This window comes from Terrapene carolina, unplaced genomic scaffold, assembly GCF_002925995.2.
Source record: "Terrapene carolina triunguis isolate 2854851 unplaced genomic scaffold, T_m_triunguis-2.0 Scaffold33723, whole genome shotgun sequence".
NCBI classification, from domain to species: Eukaryota; Metazoa; Chordata; order Testudines; family Emydidae; genus Terrapene; species Terrapene triunguis.
This window is the reverse complement of record NW_020698074.1, coordinates 4,364,983-4,384,012: the sequence shown is the minus strand read 5'-3', so window position 1 is coordinate 4,384,012 and position 19,030 is coordinate 4,364,983. Positions and strand designations below refer to the sequence as shown.

Genomic DNA, 19,030 nt, shown 5'->3' with positions numbered 1-19,030 from the left:
TTTGAGTGATGGCAGTTGTAAACTGCTAAATTAAAAAAAATACATAGAAAATGCTTTATGGTGTTACTTTTATTTGGTTGTCATTATTTAATCATTTATAAAGAATGGAATTAAGAAATTAATTCCAAGACAATACTCAAGGACTTTATGTCTGATTCTCATAGACTTTACGGCCCGAAGCGACCAACACGATCATCTAGTCTGACCTCTTTCACATTGCAGGCTACAAAGAACCTCACCCACCCACTCCTGTGATAGACCCCTAACCTCTGGCTGAGTTACTGAAGTCCTCAAATCATGATTTAAAGACTTCAAGTTACAGAGAATTCACCATTTACACTAGTCTAAACCTGCCAGTGACCCATGCCTCATGCTGCAGAGAAAGGCAAAAAACCCTGAGAGTCTCTGCCAATCTCACCTGGGGGGAAATTTCTTCCTGACCCCAAACAAGACGAATCATGAGCATGGGGGCAAGATGCACCAGCCAGACACCTGGGAAATAATTCTCTGTAGTAACTCAGAGCCCTCCCTATCTAGTGTCCCATTGGAGATATTTGCTGCTAGCAGTTGCAGAACAGCTACATGCCATTGTAGGCAGTCTCATCATACCATACCCTCCTTAAACTTATCAAGCTCAGTCATGAAACAAGTCAGGTTTTTTACCCCCTCTGCTCCCCTTGGAAGGCTGTTCCAGAACGTTACTCCTCTGAGCATTAGAAACCGTCATCTAATTTCAAGCCTCAACTTGTTGATGGCCAATTTATATCCATTTATTATTGTGTCCACATTGGTACTTAACATAAATAACACCTCTCCTCCCTGGTATTTATCCCACTGATGTATTTATAGACAGAAATCATATCTCCCCCTCACCCTTCTTTTGCTTAGGGTAAACAAGCCAAGCTTTTTGAGTCTTCTCTAATAAGGTATGTTTTCCATTCCTCTGATGATCCTAGTAGCCCTTCTCAACACCTGTCCCAGTTTGAATTCATATTTCTTAAACAAGGGAGACAATAATTGCACACAGTTGTCCAGGTGAGGTCTCACCAGTGCCTTGTATACTGGCAATAACACTTCCCTATCTCTATTGGATATATCTCGCCTGATGCATCATAAGACTGCATTTGCCTTTTTCACAGCCGCCTCACATTGGCAGTTCATAGTCAACCTGTGATCAACCAATAAATCCAGGTCTTTCTCCTCCTCTGTCACTTCCAACTGATAGATCCCCAACTCATAGCAAAAATTCTTGTTGTTAGTCCCTAAATGCATGATTTGCATGATTAAATTTCATCCCATTTCATTACTCCAGTTTACAAGGTCGTCCAGATCATCTCCTCTCACTTTGGTCACCTTATTGACTTCACTGGACTTACTCCTGATTTACACCAGTGTAAGTGAAAATTCTTCATTCTGGATTATAGATACTGCAAACCATATATCCAGAATGTCCCCAGAAAAGTTCCTCACTACTACTTTGCACCACTTCAACTGCAGCTCGGTAAAGTGTTTGATAAAATGAAGGATAAAGATCAGAAGAATGGAGAGAGAAAAGGGCTACCAACATGAAGGAATGGGAGAAAAAAAAAAAATGAGGCTTCCACTCAAAACAACCTGTTCACCTGAGATACTCTCTGAGGTTAGAGCCATTGGCTGGGATTTTCAAAGAAGACCTAAGGGAGTTAAGCACCAACTACCAGTGAAATTTAATAGGATCTGGGTACCTAACTCCCTTAGGCGCCTTTGAAAATCCCACTCCTTATGAGAAGTCCTTGAGAAAGGTTCTAGTAAAGAAAGGAAATAAATGCTTTCATAGATAACGCTTCCCCAACCTGTTCCATGGAGACAATCTTAAAAAAAATTCATTTGTTCACACACATTGGAGTTATTTTAAGGATACTTATATTATGTATTTAAGATGAAATGCACATCTGTGATGAGGCCAGCACAAGGCATAGACAATACTTGGGTAGTACTGAAGTAGTGCATAGGTTTTTGTGCTGCCCTTGTGCAGAGAGGTGAATTTCACCCTTTTTGACTAGTCCACTTTTTCGGTTACATGACAGCTTTTGAGTGGCGATTTCAAAAGACTGCCAGAAGCAAGCCCACTTATTAAATGTAGGATTCTTTTTATTTTTCTTCTTCAAACTTTCCCCTGCAAAGATCAGGCTAGAAACTTGCTTTTTTATTTTATTTTTTTTTAAATAAAAGCTGAAATTCTCACTCAATCACAAGACTCTAGGAGCTAGGGCTTTAAGAAAAAACATCAAATATCATAAGGAATGCAATTTAATCAGGAGAGTTGGCAATGGATGCTATTCTTTACACACTGCAAGTAGTCCCATACAATTCTTCAAGTTCTAGCTCTCCAGAAAGCCCTCAGACATGAGAGAATTTTCAGTGTGGGTATGTCTACACTACGGGATTAATCCGAATTTAGATAATTCGAATTTGGGAAACAGGTTGTATAAATTCGATTGTGCGCGGCCACACTAAGCACATTAATTCGGTTTTTAACCACATTAATTCGGTGGTGTGCGGCCACACTACCCCATTAATTTTAACCACATTAATTCGGTGGTGGCGGCCACACTAACCCTAATTCGAATTAACAAAATCGATTTGGGCGCTACTCCGCTCGTCGAGGTGGAGTACAGAAATCGATTTAAAGCGCCCTTTAATTCGAACTAAATGGCTCTGTTGTGTGGACGGGTGAAGGGTTAATTCGAATTAACGCTGCTAAATCCAAATTAATCCCGTAGTGTAGACCAGGCCTGTGTAAAGTTAGGCACATACGTAATTTTCTGCAGGCTCAGAGCCCAACTTAGGTAAAGAAATACAATCACACCACATATTTTGTAGCACTATAAACAACATAAAACAATCTTTTCAAAGAAGCCTTTGAAAATGGCAATATTTTGTACATCTCTCGCCAGTATGGTAGTAATTGATTAATTTAATCACTTTCTTCTTTCCTACCAAACATTTCCTTAAAGTGGAATTAGGTGTAAATGTAGAGAGAGCTTCTAAAAATCCTTGTGTTTAACTTCTCAGATCAAACAACGTATTATTATGGCATACTCAAATTAAAAAATACAGCCGTTCAGGTCATACTGTGTGTCATAACTGGCATCACTTCTGTTACAGCACCACCATGCAAAAAAATGGAAAATCTTTCAGCAAACTACAGACTTTGATTCCTGCAGTTTTCTTTCCATCAAATTGTGCAGTAAGTGTTAAGTTTTGCCATTTTTATATGGTGATGCTTTAGCAGTTGTGGTAGTTGTGGTGATGTCAGTTATAATAAGGAATAACAGATGGGCTGGAGTGAAGAACAAAGTATTTTCTAGCATCTGGATAGCTGTAGAAACTGAATAAGTGGTGCTTTTATTTTTAACTCCACCCACTATTACCCATTATTTGATTGCATTTTTACATCTTTTATACTTTCATTCAACTATAATCTTTCTTCATATTTTTCTCATTAACTTCAGTTCCTGTTGCCTTTGTGGTGTTTGCAGACACACAGCTGCATACAATGCATTCACCTAACCACACAGTCCACTACATTTTTGCAGTAGAGAACAAGTCATAACTTCAACTTTGAATTTGGACCAGGTTTATTTTTTCTAACTCAAATTAATCACACATTTTAATTTTCTTTTTAAAAAATTATTGGAAGCCTAAACTCCATAAAACCCAGCATATTTGATTTTTTAACTGATGGTTAAACTTCATACTTTTGAACTACAGTATTTTGATTAAAACTTTCCATAAAAACGTGCGAGTCAAATTGCTATGCTAAAATTCAGTTTCAAACTTAGGCCTCAATCCTGCAGATGCATGCACCTCAATTCAGCTAAGAATTTAAGCACGTGCTTTGGTGAACAGGGATAGACTGCTGAATTGGTGCCTTAAGCACATGCATAATTTTACTCACAAGTAGTTCCATAAAGTTATGTACATGCTTAAATGTCTGCAGTGTCAAGGCCCAAGTTATAATCATATGCATGAGATAAGGCCTCATTCTGTGTGGCTACTGAACAGCCTAGAAAGAAGCACACGCATTTTACTTGTTCTAAGTAAAAAATACAGGAATAAATTATTACAGGATTTACTAGACAATTTTGTTATGTAGCACTAGGAATAAAAATTATTTGAGTCTAAAAAGTTACAAAGTTTAGTTAAATAATTTTGCTAGAAAGCAACGTTTTTTATTATTTAGCCACTGACATATAATAAAGTAATTGCCTAGTTACTAATTATTTACTTATAGGAATAATTTAGAGCAAGTAGTAAGGTTATCACATGCTATAGTAGTTTCTTCTCAATATTATGTTTCCCTTCCATGTGTAAGAAAATGAACATACATGTAGGTTTAAGTTCAGTGGAAGAGAGTATCAGTACCAGTCCCTTGGATGAAGGTACACAAGTTGTGTTGCTTTTTAGCATCACCCAACCTCAGAGGGCAAGCACCAGACTAGTCTGGGAATTTAGTCGGAAGCAAAGGACAGGAGCAGTCGGTTAGAGTAACTCTCCTCTACAAATAGGCTTTTGAACCTGCAGATAAAGTGGAAAGAAAATTCTTGAAAGCAGCCAGTCATTCTCCCTGCTCTCATGGTCATAAGGCAATCAACCCCATAAGCACATCATGTGCACACAGTGCCAGGATGAGACAGATATCAAGCTTCTCTTCTCCATTCCATAGGTACTCTGCTTGGCTATGGTTATCATTGATGGATGCCCCCGATCTAGGACAACAGGGCTAGAAAACCAGAAACAAGTAGCAGAGCGAGTGTGTGCACCAAACATACACATACAGAAAACAAAAATGAAAAAAATAAAATCAAACCAGGCAGAATGATACATGTGAGAAAAAGAAAATGGTCAAAAATAAAAGAGGAGAGGTAGCAACAGCAAGGGCATGGTGCAAGGGGAGCACATATCCACCCCAGAAGGAGACTGCAAACAAAAAAAGGTTGGATGACTGAAGAGCTGAGGACAAGACTTCCTGCCTCTTTCATAGTTGTACCGTAAGTGTTATAGATACCATAGTGTTATGATGTTGATCTTGGGGAAAGCTACTGGGATCACAAAAGGAAAGCAGCTGGTAGGAGGAAGACCATATGATTTGGCCTACTGCAGCAGACTATCATTCCAGTAAATTGGGTACTTGTCTCCAATAGTCGCCTTACAACTCTCCTTGCAATGCACCTAGCTGACTTTGCAATATGTACAGGGAGGGGGAAATTCCTACCCAGCACCTGCAGTGATCAACTGGTACACTGAAGCAGAAAATATGGCAAGCCTTATTTTATCATGTTTAATTATAATGCTGGTCATAAGAATATTCAGTCCTTCTGTAAATTCTATTAAGGGATAGATGGGAGAATTACAGTTGTTTGAACTATTTTAACTTTTCTCAAAGTTAATAGCAAGAGGAGGTAAAAGGAGATGCTATAGCCACAGCCAACACTACCCAATGTCTTGTGACAAAGACATAAAATGAGAGAGAGAAAAAATAACCTTTCACATATAAATAGTATTAGAAAGAAATTTCAGATCTGAAAACTACTAAATTGCTTTCTGTTGTCTTACAAGAAGTTATAAAATTGCATATTGCTACTTTAGATTAATTTCTTCAGCCAGCAATTCTGAAGTGATACAGCAGTCACTGCATTTCTACATTTGAGTCTGTAAAAAAATTCTTCATCAAAGTTTTTCCTATATTACTTATAACTTCAAACAGATGCTTAACTTTTTACTATTCCTTAAACAGAGTCATGACCTAAAACATTAACACACTAGCCTCTGAGTAGATGATACATATGTGGTGGGTAGCTGCTGCAGATGTTCATACATTAAGTATGGCACACTGTCATATGGGTTATGGCTCATCCCATTAATAAAGAAGATGTACAGGAGGACTATGGTTGTCTTTTGGAGTTGAGTGGAAGGTGTGTGAGGATATAAAGCACAGCTAAGGCTCACTAGTAAGTTAAAATGAGAGCATACTCGAAGAAGACAGAAAATAATTGACTAAACAAATGACTTTCAGATGCCAGGGTGAGTTTGCTGGGTTGGCAATTAGGGGGAAAGATTTTTTTATTTGAAAATTTACTAAGCAAATTTGATACAGTGTCAATGAGAGAAACATGGAACCCCACAATGTCATTTTTACAGCACCATTTGTCAGGATAGAAATATAGCCAGACTTGAAGTTCAATACAGAATTAAGTCTGGTTTCACCTTCTTAAGCGGTCCTGGTTTGTTTGTTTTTAAAGTATATGCTCTACTTTTATTTCATGAGTTTTAAACATTTGAACTTTTTTCAAAAAACAGTTTTTTCCCACCTAAAATGATTGATACATATTTATTACCTTAACTCCATCTTTAAAAATTTGCATCTGGGAATTTAATATTTTAAGAAGTTCTATAGATATCTTTTCTCTTAAGGTAATAAATGCTTTCTATTTATTCTTCAGTGAACACACAATTCCATTACCAAATAAAATGAAATTTACCTGCAAGATAAGTGAAAGTAGAAGCTTGAACTCTGGTTACTTTCACTGACTTGTTCTTACCTGTCACCCCTTCTAAAAAGGAGCACTGAAAATTTAAAAATGCTTAATACTTAATTCTTAATACTTAGTTCTGTGGATTTACTTTTACATTTGCTTCAACAGAATCTCTCCTATATGAAGGGCAAGTACAGTGCTTTCACTCATGGATAAAATACCTATAAAAATTCACAAGAGTAAATTACTGTCCAGATTCTTACCCCCAGATTTCCGCTCTCAAGAGTGAGACAGACTGAATACCCCTCTTGGGAGCTTGCTGCATCTCATGGATAGTAAGGGAAAGGAAGAAGAGAAGCTCATGGTGTAAGGGCAGTAATGGGAGCAGCAGATGTGATATCCTGGCCAACTGCTTCCACCTCAAAGGACGCTCAATCAATCTGTAGCTCCTGTTGAATAGTCAGAATTACTAATAATCTCTAGGGCTTGCTCAGAGTCCTCCAGTGTCTAGTCATTCTGAGAAGAGTTCCAAATCCACGAAAGTCAACTCTCATTTGGACCACTTCCTGCTTCCACTCAAGGAAAAGATCTGGCAAGCCATTTGCATCCTTAAACCTCAATGCTTCAGTTTTGTTCTTTACCTGGCCAACCACATAATAGAGATCCTGGTACAGATCCTATGCTGCCTCTGGAGGTGGAACCAAAGTGCATATGCTTCCAACTTCTCCCATCCCTGCCTGAACTCATGTCCATATGTGCAGGTTCTCATAGCTATGCATACATAATAATATATATTATAAATGGGTGCATGTGACTGTTGCTGTATATCTTCCTCTTCTCTCCATAAAACAATACTGAGAAAGATGACAGGCATGGAAATTCTGAATATGTGAAATTACAAAATATTGATGTGAACATGTACTTGGCAAGACAATCTGGGGGAAATTATTGGTTCCTCAAAAATTCACTAAAAGCAAAATCTTGAGGTTTCAAAATCCATGAAACAGACCAAAAAATTAGCAAAAAAAAGTTTTAAAAAATTGCACTAATTTCTTCCTGCCACAATTAAAACCAACATTTGGATAAAGTTTATATGCACACACATAACTGTCTATACTGTATTCTATTTTTAAAATGTTACTCTGATTTCCTGTCATAAAAATAAATGCTTAACAGCTTCATGTATTTCTTACCAGATTGAGATTTTTATCCCAGACTTCAAAAGTTTTAGACACAAGCTACTCTGGCATATGCTGTACCATTAACTTACTTTTTTATTTTACACTGAGTGTCCCAGCAGGATACTTAGTGATCTTTTTACACTTAACACTCACCCGATGAAAGAGCTCACAATTTGTACTCATGTTGTCCCACGTTACGTTAATTTTGTAATTTTCATTTATTCAAAAAGCATTAGGTAACCACTGGAAGAGAACAAAAAGCTTTTGTAGCCCTCTTCAGAGATTCCCAGTCTTAATATATCTTAATCTTAATGAGAAAACTAGTTACTCAGACTTTGCATTTTCCCTTGATTGTGAGCCTCTGCACTTGTGAAAAACATGCAACCTACAAGTCAAGAAATAAGGCTACTTAATAATTGTGTCCCATTTTCTTCCACTCTGCTTGCTGTGTGTCAGTGATAGGAAACAAATACGTGCAATAGTGTCACAGTTTCTTTCCTTGCTGTGAATGCAAAATTGAATAATTTAAACAGATTACTAAACTAACTTAAAAACTAGCTTTATAGTACAATAATCCATTTCAACAAGAGCCTCTGGAATTCAGCTGCAATTAGACTGATAATGATGAATAAATTCCCATAGAGACTCCTACTTTCTTATCTCAGAGAAGATCGTATTAGACTGAAGTGCTCTCTTGAAATCTTTGAACCATCTATCATTCTTTCACAAAAGAAATTATTTTGTCAGAAACAGAGGCCAAGTTTTGTCCTCACTTACACCAATGTAAATCCAAAGCAATACTAATACTTGAACAAAATTATTCCAAATGTATCAGAGTAACAGCATAAATTGATCCAGGGAACATACCATACAACAGACCCAAAACTATATTTTTTCCTTTTATAAACTACCTTTTTGTTGTTAAATACTATAGGAATGCTTATTAGCATCTGTAGAGATTTTTTATTTATTTTTTTTGCTGGAAACAAATCTAAAAAAACGAAACTTTTACAAAGTTACTTACTGTAAATTGCCCACTTTTACTGCTACAGGAATATGGGGAAGCTGAGTGGCCCACTTCAATGTCACATCCTGATAAACATGCAACATGTTATTATGGTTTCCAACCAGAGTATTTATTGTTCCTTCAGACACTGTTAAAAACATAAAAACAGTTTTAAGACAACAGATGTTTTCATGAGCAAGTGTTTTCCTTTCAGGTTCACACTATTTTCCTTTTTTTTTGAGGGGGGGAGGGGGGAACAACTATTGCATATTTGTGAACAGATTTGTTTTCCTTTTTATTTATAGACTATTAAGCAGTCAAAAAGAATAATAAAATTACATAGACAATAACCAAAAATATATGTGATTAATCATGGACACTGATTACAATTATATCAGTGTGTGAAATATAAAAAGAAGTGCCGGACACATTACTGGTACTTCCAGAACTATCACTCGTAAGTGTTAGTACCAGAAGTCCCAGAATGCCCCAAAAGTAAAATATCATGGATTTGTCATCATCGCTATGAATGCACTGGGATAGACATGGCACATCACACACATCGATTAAGTAATTTTAATCAAAGGACTGTCTATCACATGTTTACACAAGAAATTACAGAAAGTAAAATAAAGATGATTATAAGTTTGTAAAGTTTAAATTAACTAATTTAATATAAGATTTTAAAACTTATTCTTTGCTATTCTGGTACCAAAATGGAACTATAGATTCTTAATTCTGGTCTTTATCAATTAGTCAGCCAAGCTTTATACCATTCAACCACAGAATCAGAGTACCTCACAAGCATTTATCCTTACAAGACCCCTAACTTTCTTGCATTCTTGCTGCATTTAAAGCCCTGAAAAATTAATTGATCTCAGCTGCTCTGAGGCACCATGCAACATGCTTGAATACCTTAATCTCGGTGAACTTTACCTCTCTTCTACTCCTACCTTATGTGCCTTATATTTGAATCCAGGCAAGATTTTGCTCTTTTTATTTACTATAAGTGACTTACAAGAAAAAGTAGCAAATAGAACCCAAATTTTAGGATACTTGATTCTTTCTGTTCTCTGAAAAATTATCCACTTCAGTTACAAAATGTCAGGTACAATTTGAATTCTACATAAGCTTTTACTATATTAATACACAATATACTCTAAAGATTGTATTTTCTTAATAAAAAAAATTCTTAGTTTTAAGTGTAACTAGGTCAAAGATTCTAAGTTGAATTTTTCTTTTACAAACCTGAACAATAAGGAAGGAAGCAACTTGGACTGCAATCAAGTTTTTTCATGAATCGAATTTGCCCATTATCCTTAAGGCAAAAGAAATTTCTCTCACCAAGCACAAAAACAGAGGAGGTCTGATTAAAGGACACAACACATATATCCAGTGCTTGCTCTCCAATGTTTAAAACCCAATCCATCTTCAAAAGAGAAAACATAACCAAAGATCAGTTAACAGCTATGTGTATAATAAAAGGCTTAAGAAGAAGGTTCAGTCTACATCAAACCAAATAAATTTTCAGCAATGTAAGTGAAAAGACAAAATCAGTTTGGGGGGCAGTAAGGGGGAAAGAGGTAAAATGTTCTATTTTTTAGATGCATATTATTTTTAGGAATGTTGTGATTTTCCTGATTCCAAAAAATAAAACACTGTTGGAGAGAGCGGAAAGAAACCAGCCCACAAACATTTTATGAAATAAACCATAAACACATGCTATGCAATTCACTCTGTAATATTTATTGTTCAAAAAATAAAAATGCATACATTGTCCAAAATGAAAAAACGCTTTGAAATCTGGAAATAAACCGCAAAGTCCCCCATTCTACTAACCAGTTAAAGTTTACCACCTCCTTTGTGTCTGCCCTTAGGTATTGCTAAACAAACACTTGACTGATGCCAAGCTGGTTTAACAGGAGAGCTGGGCTTCTAAAACTGATAAAATTCTCAGTTCAACTGTCCTGTATTTTGTGGTTTTGAATCACAACTTTCCACCACTGTGATTAAAAAAACGAGGCATAACCTCCTTCACAAACATACTGGTAGAGTTGAGGTAACAACCTGCACCTTCCATTTTAAAATGCTAAAAATGAATAAAAGAAATCAGGGTTATGTTACATCAGCCACTTTTTGGCAAATTCTTTCTGTTCTGGGATCAATTGATACCCATCATATTGCCTAGGTAACAGAAAGATTCCATAAAATGTTTGATTTTTTTTTTTTTGCCCTGTGAAATTCCAGTACTTTGTTAATTTGATGGATTTAGATTCCATTAAGACTCCAACCAAGAATGATCAGAAATTCCCCCCATATGTCCTTCAGTTACTTTTATAAGTTTAGTGTCTAGTTTAATTTACAGTCCCTCATTGGTAAAATGTGTGTTATGTTTGTATTACCCTCTGTTCAACAGAGCTTTCCATATACTTCTGGTAGTGGGATCAAAGGTGAATTCATAATATTTCTGAAAGCTCTATCAAGTGCCATGAGGAAGGTGGGGCACCAATCCTCCTCCTTCAGTCAAACACAAAGGTTGATGATAGTTACAGAAGAATTTTTGAACCCTCACAATGTAGTTCACGGCTTTTGTCTCCCTCAAGAATAGCCCTATTTCAACAATCAATGTAGCTGTGCTCCAATGCCTACACAAGAACATGCAGGGATTTGCACTGATAGAGCTAGTTGAAGCTTAGCACTGTTTGTTCTTAATTTAAGGGTGCAAATCCCTCATGTCCTTGCCCAGTGCAGCTACACCTATTGCTGGCCACCAGCTACTGAATTGAGGCTACCCCTGAGAGTAGACAAGGTCTGGAACCGTGTTAGAAATTATTCTTTTCTCAACATAATTTAGATAGAGTTCTGGACACCCATCCATCAGAAATTTGGGATGAGTAAACATGGGAAGTTCTCATTTTTTTCTGTCCTATTTTTATTGCCTCGGACAAAAAAGATCTTCTTGTACTTTTCTCTGCATTCTTGGATGTCATCTTCAGCAATCTGGACATAATATTCTTTCATTTTCTTTTCACAGGCAGAAGCAATTGCATTAGTTATGCATTTTTCCCCCGTATGGATACTTGTACACATTATCAGCTGGTATTGTTTATAGTAAAGTGTATTGCAACATACTCTAAGTGGGGTTACATTTGAAGACTGTTCTTTGATGCCAAACATATTACAGAATACAGTCCTCACCTACTTAGCAGTGTTAGTCAAAGGAAACATAGAGACTTGTTATCCAAGAGCTGGTTCTCTACTTGCTTCCATGTGTAAATCAAGGTGTTGACTTTGATTTATATAGTACAAAAATGTTTGAGTTCTGACTCTTCCAGAGATCATCTCTCCTCCCCATATGCCATAATGGAAGATGAGGTCAGCTGGACTATTTAAGCTAGCATTTTCTGCAAAAAGGAGTACTTGTGGCACCTTAGAGACTAACAAATGTATTTGAGCATAAGCTTTCATGGGCTACAGCCCACTTCTTCGGATGCATAGAATGGAACATATATTGAGGAGATATATATACACACATACAGAGAGCATGAAAAGGTGGGAGTTGTCTTACCAACTCCGAGAGGCCAATTAAGTAAGAGAAAAAAAACTTTTGAAGTGATAATCAAGATAGCCCAGTACAGACAGTTTGATAAGAAGTGTGAGAATACTTACATGGGGAGATAGATTCAATGTTTGTAATGGCTCAGCCATTCCCAGTCTCTGTTCAAGCCTAAGCTGATTGTATCTAGTTTGCATATCAATTCAAGCTCAGCAGTTTCTCGTTGGAGTCTGTTTTTGAAGCTTTTCTGTTGCAAAATTGCCACCTTTAAGTCTGTTACTGAGTGGCCAAGCTCTAAGATACAACCACATTTGCTCCAATCCCTCAGACAGAGACAAGCACCTACAAGATCTCTATCAAGCATTCTTAAAACTACAATACCCACCTGCTGAAGTGAAAAAACAGATTGACAGAGCCAGATGAGTACCCAGAAGTCACCTCCTATAAGACAGGCCCAACAAAGAAAATAACAGAACACCACTAGCTGTCACCTTCAGCCCCCAACTAAAACCTCTCCAGCGCATCATCAAAGATCTACAGCCTATCCTGAAAGATGATCCCTCAGTCTCACAGATCTTGGGAGACAGACCTGTCCTCGTTTACAGACAACCCCCCAACCTGAAGTAAATACTCACCAGCAACCACACACCACTGAACAAAAACACTGACCCAGGAACCTATCCTTGAAACAAAGCCCAATGCCGACTCTGTCAACATATCTATTCAAGTGACATCATCATAGGACCTAATCACATCAGCCATGCCATCAGGGGCTCGTTCACCTGCACATCTACCAATGTGATATATGCCATCATGTGCCAGCAATGCCCCTCTGCCATGTACATTGGCCAAACCGGACAGTCTCTACAAAAGAATTAATGGACACAAATCTGACATCAGGAATCATAACATTCAAAAACCAGTAGGAGAACACTTTAACCTGTCTGGTCACTCAATGACAGAGCTGCGGGTGGCAATTTTGCAACAGAAAAGCTTCAAAAACAGACTCCAACAAGAAACTGCTGAGCTTGAATTGATATGCAAACTAGATACAATCAACTTAGGCTTGAATAGAGACTGGGAATGGCTGAGCCACTACAAACATTGAATCTATCTCCCCATGTAAGTATTCTCACACTTCTTATCAAATGTCTGTACTGAGCTATCTTGATTATCACTTCAAAAGTTTTTTTCTTTTACTTAATTGGCCTCTCAGAGTTGGTAAGACAACTCCCACCTTTTCATGCTCTCTGTATGTGTATATATATCTCCTCAATATATGTTCCATTCTATGCATCCGAAGAAGAGGGCTGTATCCCACGAAAGCTTATGCTCAAATACATTTGTTAGTCTCTAAGGTGCCACAAGTACTCCTGTTCTTTTTGCGGATATAGACTAACACGGCTGCTACTCTGAAGCCTAGCATTTTCTGGCGTATCCTAAATGATCAAGCAGTTGTCAGTGCAGTACCACCGAGGCGGGAATTCCTTTTCCCCACTAGTCCAAAATGGCCTGAGTATGTCAGCCTTAAGGCACGATGTAAAAGACGTTAATTTCCCAGGTTTTTCACTGCAAGGGTGAGGGGGATGGGCAAGGGAGGATGGGGGTCAGGAGGATGGGCGAGCTGGCTATTTGGGGAAATGTCTTTTTCCTATATAATGTTCTGTTTAACAACATACATGAGGCCCCAACTTTAACAGGGTGCATTTTAGAAATCTAACAAACTAATCATAAAAAGACTTTAAATGAAATTTTGCTTAAATTTTTAAATGTACACATATTTCAACACATTCCATCTTGATAGAAATTAACATGGAATTAACCCTTTCTGTTATATTAATTTCTCCTTTCTTAAAACAGAGAGCTTAATGAATATTTAGGTCCCAATCCAAATCGCAATAAAATTTACTCGAGTCTTTCCATTGTCTTAAATGGAAGTTAGATCTGGCCCTTAGTGACAACACAGTGTTTCAATCTGTCAGTTAGTCTTCTCTCTTTTTAATATTTATGCACTGCAGGGTATAGTTTATGTAAAATAAACAGGTCTTACAACAAGCCTTTTTCCAGAACTCAGTTTTTGCTGCTCTGTCTCCTGTCTTTCATCAGCATCTGTTGCAAATGCCAGCACTTGGTACCTGTTATAAAAAATACAGATAGTGTCTCTTTGCAGTTCATCAGTTTTACATCAAATTTTAAAATAATGATAACTATAAAGGCTATGACAAAAGCAGAATCCAAAAATGTTGTCAGAAAACCTACTGTACAATGTATCTGTTGATACCATCATTCTTACAGAGCACATGCACTGAAGTATAGTATCTAGATAATGGATTTAAAAGTAGTATTGAAAACATGCGGTCAGATTGAGATTTTTTACCTTAAGGATACATGCTTATCTAGTAGTAGTGGAAGATTTCAGTTTTTTAACTTTATGTAACACCGACCCAGCAGGATCGAACTGGGAACCTTTGGAGCTTAGTGCATGAGCCTCTACAGCAGGGGTAGGCAACCTGCGGCACGCGAGCTGATTTTCAGTGGCACTCACACTGTCTGGGTCCTGGCCACCGGGCCAGAGGGCTCTGCATTTTAATTTAATTTTAAATGAAGCTTCTTAAACATTTAAAAAAACTTATTTACTTTACATACAACAATAATTTAGTTATATATTATAGACTTATAGAAAGAGACCTTCTAAAAACATTAAAATGTATTACTGGCACGCGAAACCTTAAATTAGAGTGAATAAATGAAGACTCGGCACACCACTTCTGAAAGGCTGCCGACCCCTGCTCTACATCATGAGCTAAAAGCCAACTGTTAGCTAAGGCTGTAGAGCAGACTCATTTTATCTCTCTCTTTAAGTGGTCTCTGTGCCACTTGATGGGACCGAACACCACACCCAGAAGGTGTGTGGGTTACATTTACATTAATTTTTTTTCCACAAAAAAGTTCAGATTTTATTTTGTTTGTTTAAATTAAATGTTAGAGGTGGATGCTATAAACGAGAGAGAGAGGCCAGAGACAATTTATTACAGCATTTTGGAAATAGGACCTTAGGGCAGTATGAACTTTCCTCATTTCAAATAATCTCTAATTTTAAAAAAACTTAAACTAAAGCTGAGACAGAGTAACACTTGCCTACCTTAGAGACATGTTTGAGAATTAAATGGTTCTACTCGGAAATGTGTCTCTGTAAAAATGGGACTAGATGAGTTACATAGGTTTCATTTTATAACAGACAGCCCAGCAAACTGAGTCAAGTTGGCTTCTTTCTTCTCACTCATTCATTATCAACAGTAATAAAAATTATGCAGGCCTATATCTGCCCTTAGTTACACTTATGCAACCCCCACAATGCTCAAATTATGCCCTTAGTGACACCTCTATATTTCCATTTCCTTCCTGGGTTTGCACTGGCGTAACTTAGTAAACAGCCCTGTTCCTGTTGCACGAGGAATTGAATCAAACACACTCTCTCTTAGTTGGCTCTGCAGATCCAACAGGAATAAAAAACAGTAAAAAAATATGTTAATATCTTACTCTTAACACACATGGGATAGATCAGCGAGAGTAAGACTGTTCCATTTTTACAATCACTTTTCAGAGAAGCAGCACACTTTAAAGCACTTTCAGATTAAAGATGATATAAAAGTGTAAAGTATTATCACAATATCATGAGCCAAATGTATTGAAGAGTAAGTGTAACAGGGGTATTCAGCACATAGTTGATTTCAGACATGCATGCTAAATGCCTTTATCTTTATCATTTAGCACACAATCCTACAAGTCGATAATTTTCTTAATACTCTAACTGGCCACTTTCAAGACATCACACTCCCTCACAAAACTAATCAATGCATTTTAATAATTTTTGCAAAGCTTCACCTATAAATTAGGGCCCAGTACTGGGAATATACTGAGTCAGCTCCTATTAAAATCAGGCTCAGTCCAACAGAGGGTTCCAAGTGTCCCAATTCTCCCTGATGATTTCAGTAACTTAACAGCAGATTAAATATATTTTAGTTTATTCCAAGACAAAGTTAAATATTAACACGATCAACTCTCACATTTTTGTTTTATTTCTGTATTTGTGGCAATGGTTGCTAAAGGATTTTTCTTAGTGGTTTTAACTTTAAAGAAGATTTTAAAATTTCTACCTGAGTTGAGAAATGCAATTATTCAAAAGCAATTTTTCTATGACCTAAATAAAAAAACTAAAACTGCTGTTGGAGCTACAAAACAAATATTACCATATCTCTTTCCAACTTTCCCTTCTACACAAACAAAAACACTCTGCTTTCAAACTACAGAACATTTAAAATAGATGTTGCAGATTCTGAGGTGGGGGGGAAAAGAGAGATTTTTTTTTACCACATAAGTATTCAATGACATGATCTTAGGCACCTGACTTTCTTGTCCAAATCAGAAACATTGGACCAAATACAGTATTATTTTACAATATAACATGGGGGCAATCTACATTTTTCAGACCAGTCTCCCACAAATCACAAAAGTGCATTGATATCTATGAAATGACTGATTGAATGGCAGTTCCTTGTAACACTAAAATCTTAAAACCACAGAACCCACAGAGGGCCAAACAAACCTATCAAGCTATTTAGTATTCTTTCATGTCACATCACATGTAAAATAACTTAAATATGGAAAGAGATGTTACTTTCAAGCTCTGAAAGTAAGAATCAATTTAATAGCCCTTGCTTGCTGAGGTGAAGGCACTGTACTGTACAAATCTCAGGATGGCAGAGAAATTCAGAGCAGGACAAATTGTTCCATATTGCCCTATTAGAAAATACCAGTCCGGATGGTGGCACGTTGAGTTTGCCAAAATCAGAAAGACATATCATTTCTTTAACATAAAACATTAAAAACAAAATTTCTTCTGCTTTGCTACATCTGGGTCCTATTTCTCCCTCACCTTCGAGGGCTCAACTGTGCATTCAGCTTTGAGATATAACTTATGTGTACTCCCTTCCAGTATCCTCCCCTTAGCTTATATGGAATATTAGTAAATCCTACTTTGCAATGTACCATAATACTTCAATAATTATATTACATTATGTCTTTCTCTCAAAGTATTGTGGCACATTACATGTATCAAAATCCTGAAGGATCTCACAGTACTTCACAAACTATACAGCACTACTAAAACAAACCTGTGACAGATATTGCAACCACATGCAGTATCTTTGGGGGAACATATTGTATTAAGTTTATGTATCACTGCAGGCCAGGGATAGTATGTATGATTCTGTTCTACTCCACAGGACAGAAACTAAAAAGATGGATGAGGTACCACCCCCTATGAAGGTTTGTGTATGCTGGTTCAAACTGGATTTTCCAGAGACCAATAGACAAAGAAAGGGTTTTTGGCATAAAAAGGCTGTTTTTAAATGGACTCAGAGCTTTCTTTCTGCAGCAAAAGGACAAGGCATTCTGTCCAAGGGCCCCAACCCTTGCAGAAGGGTTGGAAAGACTTTGACCTACCAGGATCCCATAAGACTGATGGGTAACCTCTGGTAAGCTTTTTGCATGTTTATAGGAACTTTTATTGTTTTTATATGTATTCTCTGTAATGCTTTTGCTCTAAGAATAAATGCAGTTTGTTTTGTGAAAGCTGATTGGTAACCAGTGTACACTGTTGTAGCCCAGGAGAAAGCATTAACAACCACATGTGCTGGACCCCAGTTAGACCTGCTGGAAAAATCACAAATGAGATGCAGAGGGACTGCAAGCAAGCCGCCGTCTGAAAGGAGAGACACATGGGTTTCCACCCCAAGAAAGGTGATGGGTAGGAAGCCTAAAGCCATAAGAGGGTGCCCTCAAGGAAGACAAGGGGTCGGGGGGCGGGAAATCAAAGGCACGGTTAATCCTGAAACTGTGATAAAAGCCACCACCGAAGTGAATGGTGACAGACAGACAGACAGAGGGAAAGTTTAGCCAAAGACATTACAGCAAACCCCTAATCTCTTGAAATGAGCTGTGGATCTTTAAATTACCATGAATAGAAACCAAGACCTCAGTTTTTAAAAGGTGTCACCTGGAAAATTCACAAACAGTAAATTATACTGCTATCAGTTATCCACCTTGGAAAGAACTGACTGATGCCAATTTTCTATTTACTTCACATCTTTATGCTTATATCACTATACCTTCCCCTGGTCAATGCAACTATACAAACTTTACAGCCTATTTAGTATCCAGGAGTCAACACAAAATAGTCCCAGTAGTAGAAAGCATAAAGGCTCCATTAACTGAGTATGTTGTTTGAGAGATAATAGAAATTCTGGTGCTAGAGCAGTAAATATTTATTATGGCAGTAAAGCACAAGCCAGGTTGTGTTACCATTAAATAAATTGTACTCTTGAGGCATAAAATGCAAAACAGAAAAAAATGGCTATATTCCTCTAAATGCTTTGGGTTATGATTATCTCTAAAATCTTCGTTCCTCCTCCCCCTCACAAAGATGATGCATTTTGGCTATAAGCCCTTATGATAGAGGAAAATGTGCATTTTTGGTCTTGAAAGCAGATGAACTTGTCAGATTGGAATGTTGAGTAGGAGTTTCATAGGAATCTGTATGCTTCATGCAGATTAATTCTTGCCAAAAGAAAATTGCTAAACTAATCACAGTACCCTTAAACTATATCACTGATGTAATCAGGCCCAAATTCCTTTGCAGGAAGCATATTTTGCTTTATATGTGACTTGAACTAGTGACATGTAGGTAGAGACTGACACATAACTAGCA

At 37.2% G+C, this 19,030-nt stretch overlaps 1 protein-coding gene across 1 annotated transcript in view; it reads right to left on the bottom strand.

Moving 5' to 3' along the window:
* LOC112104953 (protein PTHB1) overlaps positions 1–19,030 on the bottom strand; it is a 471,161-nt gene that overhangs the window by 405,364 nt on the left and 46,767 nt on the right. Inside the window, exons 6-8 of the mRNA XM_029914226.1 lie at positions 14,312–14,396; positions 9,954–10,134; positions 8,724–8,853 (exon numbers count right to left, since the gene is read on the bottom strand). Coding sequence (XP_029770086.1) covers positions 8,724–8,853; positions 9,954–10,134; positions 14,312–14,396 — 396 coding nt within the window. The remainder of the gene's footprint in view (positions 1–8,723; positions 8,854–9,953; positions 10,135–14,311; positions 14,397–19,030) is intronic.